The 8,729-nt window shown below is 40.6% G+C and overlaps 1 protein-coding gene across 1 annotated transcript in view; it reads left to right on the forward strand.

Annotated features, from left to right (window-relative positions):
* The window catches only part of LOC107691863 (sodium/potassium/calcium exchanger 3-like), a 25,061-nt gene extending 21,033 nt beyond the window's left edge, over positions 1-4,028 (forward strand). The window contains exons 12-16 of the mRNA XM_016490686.1: positions 435-601; positions 738-852; positions 1,636-1,748; positions 1,839-1,904; positions 3,720-4,028. Of these exons, the coding sequence (XP_016346172.1) occupies positions 435-601; positions 738-852; positions 1,636-1,748; positions 1,839-1,904; positions 3,720-3,830 (572 nt within the window). The 3' untranslated portion in view covers positions 3,831-4,028. The remainder of the gene's footprint in view (positions 1-434; positions 602-737; positions 853-1,635; positions 1,749-1,838; positions 1,905-3,719) is intronic.
* The last annotated feature ends 4,701 nt before the right edge of the window (positions 4,029-8,729 follow it).

Consider the following 8,729-nt stretch of genomic DNA (forward strand, 5'->3'; position numbering starts at 1 on the left):
GGGGGGGGGGGGGGGACTATTCCTTTAAGATAGGACCTATTGTTTATCTCAGTAATTAAACAAACACACACACATATTTTATATATATATATAATATATATATAATATATATGTGGCGCCCCCTTCCTGATTTCTTATTTTTTTGCATGTTTGTCACACTTTAATATTTCAGATCATCAAACAAATTTAAATATTAGTCAAAGATAACACAAGTAAACACAACATGCAGTTTTTAAATGAAGGTAAACGCTTGATTGCAGTTGTTGCTGCTAAGGGTGGCCCAACCAGTTATTAGGTTTAGGGGGCCAACACTTTTTCACACCACTGTATATATACACATAAAAAATGCATTTAAAAATGTATTCAGAAGTAATCAAAATAGTGCTTTGAGAATATTTAGTGGTTATTTAGTCTCTGTGTCTTGTGTGCATTAGCTGGCTACTGTGCGCGTCTGAAGTGGCTTGTGTCCTGGCCGCTGGCTGTTCTGCTGTATTACACAGTGCCTAACTGTGTTTTGCCACGTTGGCATCGCTGGTTCATGGTCACCTTCATTGCTTCAACCATTTGGATTGCTATTTTTTCCTACCTCATGGTGTGGATGGTAAGGAAAGATCAAAAATAGACATTTGTATTAAATATACGATATTTGTACCAAATATACCATATCTTTACTCTCTTCTCATTCCATTAGTTGGTCAATTATGCTGATTTTTGTCATTATGTGGCGTCTTTTGCAGGTCACCATCATCAGCTACACACTTGGTATTCCTGATTACATCATGGGAATCACTTTCCTGGCTGCTGGCACTAGTGTACCCGACTGCATGGCGAGCCTCATCGTCGCCCGCCAAGGTGTGTAACCTTTATATGCACAATAAATTGTTTGTATGCATGCTTTTATTATCTTTAATATCATATTTGTTGCCTAATACAAAGAATGTTTTTGAAATTCTAATTCAATGTCTGAATTTGACTTGAGGTAGCAGAAAGGATGCAAAATTAAGGACAGAGAATTTAAATAAATGAAATTCAAAGAAATTCATGTGATTTCATTCATGATTAGTTTAAACTAGATTATAAAAAAAAATGTCAAGACAAACTTTGGTGTTGGCTTGAGAAAGCCTGGCGACGTTTAACGTAGTTTTAAAATCTTGGGCCTGGTTTCACAAGTAATTTTGAAACAGCTCAGACTTACAGAGGTTGAATTTGAAGATTAAGTTTAAAGGTTTTAAATTTTAAATTGTTTAAAGTACTTTAAAAAGGTAGAATTTTGAAGGTTTTAAGGCCAGATAGTCAATAGATTGCTAGCATGTTTTATGCAGTTAGTTTATCTCAGAATGTTGTTAGCATTTTGATCGCATTGTTTTAGAATGTTGCTAGCATGTTTAAGCAGTTTTACAGCATGTTTTAACATGTTGCTAGCATGTTTAAGAACGTTGCTAACATGTTTTAGAATTTTGCTAGCCTGTTTTAACACATCGCTAACATGTTTTTGAACATTGCTAGCATTTTAGCATGTTTAAGCATGTTGCTAGCATGTTTCAACATTTTGATGTTTCTTTCAACATGTTACTAGCTTGCTTTAGCATTATATTTGTAAAATGCATTACATTCTGGTTGTATTTTGTGTCTCAGGAATGGGGGACATGGCAGTGTCGAACTCCATAGGCAGCAATATCTTTGACATCCTGCTGGGACTGGGCTTCCCCTGGGCTCTGAGGACGCTAGTAGTAGATCATGGCTCAGCAGTGAGCGTTTGACTTATTTTACTGTTCGTCCAGTGTAGATGCAGTGTTCCTGCTGATGCTTTCCTCTGACTGCTCTCTGTCTTTTGTCAGGTATTCATCAATAATAAAGGCCTGGTGTATTCTGTCATCCTGCTGCTCGCATCAGTCTTCCTCACGGTGAGTAATGCCTACCCATAATCACTAAATACAAGAACATACACCATATTTGGTCGGGGTGCTTGGAGGCACAACAGAGGCTGCTTGGGGGGTGGTCCGGCTGTGGCAAGACTTGGCCCCTTCCTATTCCTGTACCGCAGATCAGGATTACGCCTGAGGCGCCGGGTCCAGCGCTATCTTGGGCCGGGGTCCCTGGCATTTAGCGAATGGGTAGCGTCTGGCCGAGCGGGAGCGATGACGGGGCTCAGGCTTAAAAGCTAGTGGCGCTGGAGGTGCGGGCTTTGCAGGATGCTGAGTCGACGCCGTCTTGGGGCGACTGGAAGCAGCTGCAGAATTGGAGAGCTTTGGAAAGAAGTGTCGCATTGCCTGGGACGACTTCTGTGCAGCAGTGAAGCGTTTGGCGAAACCCTCGACCGCAGGACCAAACAGGCCAGTGGGGGAGACCGGGGAGTCAAGGAAGGGGACCTTATCCACATCCTTGATATCCGTAAGGGTCACCCATAGGTGGCGTTTGAGCACCACTAGGCTGGCCATGGATCTGCCGATCGCCTGAACCGTCATCTTGGTGGCACGCAAAACCAGGTCAGTCTCGCTGCATAGCTTCTTAAAAGCTGCCGGGTCTGGGCCAGACTCGTCCATGCAGCGGAGGAGTTTGGCCTGAAAGACCTGGAGGACCGCCATGGAGTGACGTGCCGATGCCGCTTGTCCAGCTGTCGAATAGGCTCGTCCAGCGAGAGCTGAAGTCGTCCTACATGGCTTGGATGGGTGGGCGACCTTTGCCTTCCAGCCGATGGCCGTGGGCGGGCAGAGATGCGCGGCCACTGACTCATCCAGGGGTGGCAGTGCGCGGCCACTGACTCATCCAGGGGAGACGGTCTGTCGTACCCTTTTTCTACGGTGCCGTCGACCGATGTGAGGGCGGACGAAGAGGAGGCACGTAGGCGGGCCGAGTAGGGGGTGCGCCAAGATCTGGTGATCTCGTCGTGGACCTCTGGGAAGAATGGTGAAGCTCGTTGTCGAGGGGCTTGACGGCGCCCTGGCAAGAACTACTAATCCAGGCGGCTATGGGTGGGCTCCTCTGGCGGAGACCATTCCAAGCCCAGCTCCTCCACAGCTTTAGACAGGACGTGGAACAGTTCAGCATGGTCCGTGCTGGTTGCGCTGGGCTCTTCAGACGGCAGGGTCGTGAGACGAGTCCGACAGCTCCTTCGCATCTGAAGCCGCCAGAGACATGCTGTCGTCCATGACGTCACACTCGCTCCCACCGAACAAGACCAGATCGCTCGCAGCCACAGAGGGACGCTGGTCCGGGTGAGAGAAAAGGACGGGAAGAACCTCTCTATGTGGAGAGAGTGAGACGCGGGGGCTCAGCCGGCGTGGGCTCACTCGTCACCGAGCGCTGAGTTCCTCTGCCCCGCTACTTTTTCCTCACAGGCTCCTGGGAGGAAAAAAGCGGGAGGGCGCGAGGGGCGGAGTCGCTTTCTGAAAAGAAAGCTATCCACGAGCGCAGAGAGGCGAGACTCATATCCTCGCAATGAGGACATGACGTCTCAGTGAGTGCAGCTTCAGCATGGGCGGCACCCAAGCATAAAACGCACTCGCCGTGACCGTCAGCGGCAGTAACGGCATGGCATTTGCAACAACGCCAAGAGAAAATTTGCTATTAGAAATTTGCTCTGATAGAAATCGCCAGATGGCAGCAGGGGACCGGAAGACGACAGCTGCTGCAGACGCTGAAGGTGGCTGGGGAGTGGCGAAGTCAGCTGAGCACAATGCTGTTAGTGTCCACGTTGACTCTCTCTGTGTGTTTTGTAGGTCCTGAGTGTGCATCTGAATGGCTGGAAGCTGGATCGGAGACTAGGTCTTGGTCTCATGCTTCTTTACTCCATCTTTCTGCTCTGCTCCATCCTCTTCGGTCAACTCTAGAAGTGCCACACTCTTCAGTGCGTTCTTGTTTTGGTTTCATTATTAAAGTGCTTTTACTGTAGATCAGGTACTAAATCTTGGCTAATTTCATGCCTGCGTACAGTGTAGCAGCAAGAGGAAATTGTGTGCTCTACAGAAGCAACCTCAGAATGGTTTTCAGGATCCAGTCAGTCCATTGTTCTGTCCACAGCAAGAACGGATAAGGTTTTTGAATGACTAATTAAGCACAGCTTCAAGCTGGAAGGTTTACTGTATAATATAATGGTTTCTCTCTTCAGTCAACCCAGGATGCTGATGACTTACAAGAACACTGAAAAATTACAGTCAGACACTGTTTAGCTGCTTATGACTTCAGTAATTCTTCTTGGCATGTTTTACCCTTGTGAAAAATAAGTACATTTTAGTACACTTTTAAAAAGAGTACTTATTATGGAAGTAACATACTTTAATATACTTAAGTGTGAACTGAATGTAATGTTTTTGGACACTTAATTGAATGTTATTTGCAATTAATGAAACTGTGTTGCAGTTTAAATTTATTTTAAATGCAATTAGCTGAAATTTAGAGTGTTTTTGACATGCTTAAGTATTACTTAAGCACATCTTTATATGTAATTTCAGAATTGTGTCTGTCTTTCAAATATGGTTGAAGTGTAAAGTATTTAAATATATTTGTAATTACACATTTATAATGATGAAGTTGCAATCTAGTACATTGAATATATATATATATATATAAACTTTAAATGCAATGTTGAATAACATTAAGTTAAAAATGATAATCAAGTACTTTACATGTACTTTAATATGTTAGTCAACACATCAAAATAAGGCTACTTCTTGAAAATACAACAAAAGATTATTAAAACAATAATTTAAAAGTAAATTTGACATTATTACAGTCACTTTTTAAAAGTGTACTTAAGTGTGTCCAGAAACAGTCATGAAAGTGTCTATCTTTAAGTAACTTAAGTGGCCTTTTATTTCATTAATATTATATTATCTGCAAGCAGTTTTTAAAAAAATATGCTTTTAAGATTTGAGGTACACTACAAATGCACACTGAAAACAATTTCTTCTTTATATCTTTTATTTTTACAAGGGTAGTCCTGTTGCTGTGTTCTGATTGGCTGAGCTGCATTGCAAGAGCACCAATAGAGAGTATAACAGCACTGGGACGTTTCACAGTTTGCATTACTCTGCCAGTCTGCGTTCACAATGTTGCAGCCTATGTATGCGGTGTATTTCATTATCAGATTTGTAGCATTTCATCACTTGTTCACCAATGGATCCTCTGCAGTGAATGGGTGCCGTCAGAATGAGAGTCCAAACAGCTGATAAAAACATCACAATAATCCACAAGCAATCCATACCACTCCAGTCCATCAGTTAACATCTTGAGAAGCCAAAAGCTGCGTGTATGTAAGAAACAAATCCATCAAGACGTTTTTAACTTCAAACCGTTGCTAAAATATGAGTCCTCTATCCATAATATTGCTTTCTCCAGAGAGCACTATTATATTGTATTGTTCTGACAACATACAAAAAAGACCAAAAAGAAACATATTCCTTAAACTACTGCACACACAACAACACAAATAGCCTTAAATTGTTTCTTTAATTATTGCATGTTCTGATGAAAATCCAATCACTAATTTGTTAATTACAGAGCTAGTTCACCCAAAAATGAAATTTCTGTCATTATTTACTCACCCTGTATGACGTACAAACCAAACCTGTATGACTTACTTTCTTTGGTGGAACATAAAAGAAAATATTTTGAGTCATTGTTTTGTCCATTCAATGACAGTCAATGGTCTCCAAAAGTATTTGGTTACCATTACTCAAAATATCTCCTTTTGTGATTAAGTTTTGGGTGAGCTATCCATTTAAGAATCAATCAGTATTCCGCACACAAAAGTAAACTAGTATAGCTGACTATTAAATTTTACTAGTTAACTGTGGATATAAGACATTATTTGGAATGACACATCACATAATGGTTAACCAAACAGACAACTCATCAGTAATTTACAAATTAATTTATTGCTGTTGACTGATAATAATGTAAAATGTCAGCATGTAGTCCATCATAAAAGTAACTGTACTCTGATTACTTGTTTGTTTTATTTTATTTATTTATTTTTTAATTGTACTCTAATTACAAGTACTTCATTTTGTAATCAGATTATGTAATAGCACTGGTTATATAATATTATTTATTTCCTGTAGTTATTGACCAAGTAATCACGTTGTGGTAATTCTGTCTTTCATCTGTTTGCACTGACTGTAGCAATACTTTATAGAGACTGATTATTTGTCTTTGATTATTCATGTACGTGTGGGGATATTTGTAGAAACATAATAGGTCTTTTAGCGATTTACGAATATATATTTAAACAACAACACAGGTTTGCCTGTAGTAGTAATTTAATGTGATTGTATTTTTGATAGTTTTTTTTTTTTTTTGGGATGTTTTTAAAAAGAGGTTTGTAACTGGTTGTTATAGAATATAATACACGTGTTGTAATTTTTTTTAGTGAAATTTCAGATCTTCCTCCTAAAATGGTTCATTTTAATAGTTGCATATTAAAAATACAGCGTTCATAATATTAAAAAAATATAGAGAGAATATTTAGGGTTATTTGTTATTTATATAGATTTAGACCTGTTATGAAGTATGAAAGTACACAAAACAAAATATTTACTGTCTATATTTAACTACGATTTGCCTAGTTTCATAAATTCTAGTTGAAGTGTTTTTAATATTTCTATATTATTACATAATGGATATGGTGTGAGTAGTGGTGTGTGTTAGACTGGAGGGAAATCAATGAGTCCAACAATAATGTATACTCTATACTCTGCTAAAAGATCACTAAATGTTTTTTTTTTTTTGAGGCCTCCAACTACTGATGTCCACATCTTTTAAAATGAAGAGGTATACAGTTGTATATTTTCACTAGTGATACCAATTTGTATGTAGATGAGCAGTCTGTGACTTCTGTTTTGTGAAATTAAAATAATACTGTAAAGTGATAACACTGAGATGATATTTGCTGAGTGGTTAGTGCAATCACAAAACACCACTAAATAATAATTATGGTGGACAGGGGAAAATAAAATGCTTCATGGCTTTTCCAAAAAAGTCTGTTCTTGTGTGCAATAAAATGTGCAATAATAAGAATGAGAGGTTCTGTCCAGTGTTGTTTTAGCATCGAGCTACTATGGTTTTATTAATAGTTTAAATTAGTTTTTTTTTTCATATTTTCAGTATTAATTTTAATTGTAATACTTTTGTTGTCTTGAGTCATTTTTTATGTCTATATAGTTTTTAACTTCTATTTGAAACTTCTATTATAGTTTTAGTTTGTCATGTCAGTACATAGTTAAAGGGGACATACCACACACAGTTTCACACAATCTGATGTTAATCTTGATTACCTATAAAGTAGTTTTGCAGCCATATGTCCAAATAATCTTTAGTTTTGTCATATTTATAAAAGAAAGATACAGCTTTACAATTATCCCCGAAAACAGCCGAGCTCCTGGATGTGCGCTGTGGGCAGAACTAAAGAGTGATGAGCACTTGAGCGCCGATTGCCAACAAAACAGACATTTGAAGCTGTTTCACTTACTGTATGCAGTTCCGAATCATGACCGGGATCTTTTATAATTGGGACCGCTCCATCTTTCAGTATTAGCTTCGAACTGGGCCTTGTTCATAAAATGTTTGTCAACAAACACACTTGCAAAACTCCGTTGCTGCCCCGGAAAAACAAACTGCATCCACTGTTTACTTAACGCTGGTTTCTTCAGGAAGCTGAACAAGGTTATCTTTCCCTTACAACCAAAAACACACTTCTTTGGAAACATTCTTCCCGAGCAAGTCCCTTGCAGCGCTGCCGAATGAAGTGCGTTGATGGGCTGCTCTTGTTCTCGCTCTGGTCGATGTGTGCGCGGGTGAAGTTCCAGGAGTTCCTCTATAGTTCCACCCTTCATGATGTCATGAAGAGCCATCCTCGAAAAAAAAAAAAAAAACTTTACGAAACCGGAAGGAGTGTATTTGGCACAGAAAAAATATTTTTGAAACTTTGGCCATGTTTAGCATGATAATCCAACTCTTTACCAGTGTAAATAACTCAACATGCGTGAAATAGCATTAGCCCCCCCCTCCCCCCTTAAACTAAAATGGGAAATGTTTCATTGGGATCAAACTGAAAAAAAGTTTCCCTTTCAAACGGTCTCTCCCGGGGGTAAACTCCTGTTTGGGGTAAACTCCTGTTTACTCTGATACTTAAGCCTGATTTGTTCACGTTTGTGTAGCTGCACGAACAAATGGCACTTCAACCCGCCAAAAGGGGTGGAGCGGACTGCTATACAAGTCAGCTCAGATTGCCATTCATCAGAATTTTTTTCCTTCAGTGTGAAAATTATCTCCCTGCTGGACTCTGAAGAAAGAAGCCTAGAAGACAAAGAAGCTCGAAGAAAAGCCGCTACTCGCCGTAGAAGGGCCCCGGCAGAGGAAGGACGCCTCTGAACGGCATTCCCCTGCGACCATCCGGCGACTGAAAAAGAGCTCTTCCTAAGAGCGATTTCCTTAGCGGCATTGTTCCAAATGATGCGCCGCGAGTGTGAACCCCTGCACGACTCAGATGGGCATGGTGAGAGTGTCGCATGCCTGGGCACCAAGGTGGGTTTTAGTGATCTCACGCTGGCACAGGTCCAGGTGCTTCACTCTCCCCGCAGCACTTTGATTCGCCGGTGTTATTCTCACGTGAGGATCAGCGCCCCTCGTCTGTAGAAGGTGGCTTGGTCTTATTTGTCGGATCAGAAGAGGAAGCTGTTGCCAATGATTCTATATCATTGACAGCCTCGGATGCAGAGGAATGAGTGTGT

Source organism: Sinocyclocheilus anshuiensis, unplaced genomic scaffold, assembly GCF_001515605.1.
Source record: "Sinocyclocheilus anshuiensis isolate Anshui unplaced genomic scaffold, SAMN03320099.WGS_v1.1 scaffold206, whole genome shotgun sequence".
Classification (NCBI taxonomy): Eukaryota; Metazoa; Chordata; class Actinopteri; order Cypriniformes; family Cyprinidae; genus Sinocyclocheilus; species Sinocyclocheilus anshuiensis.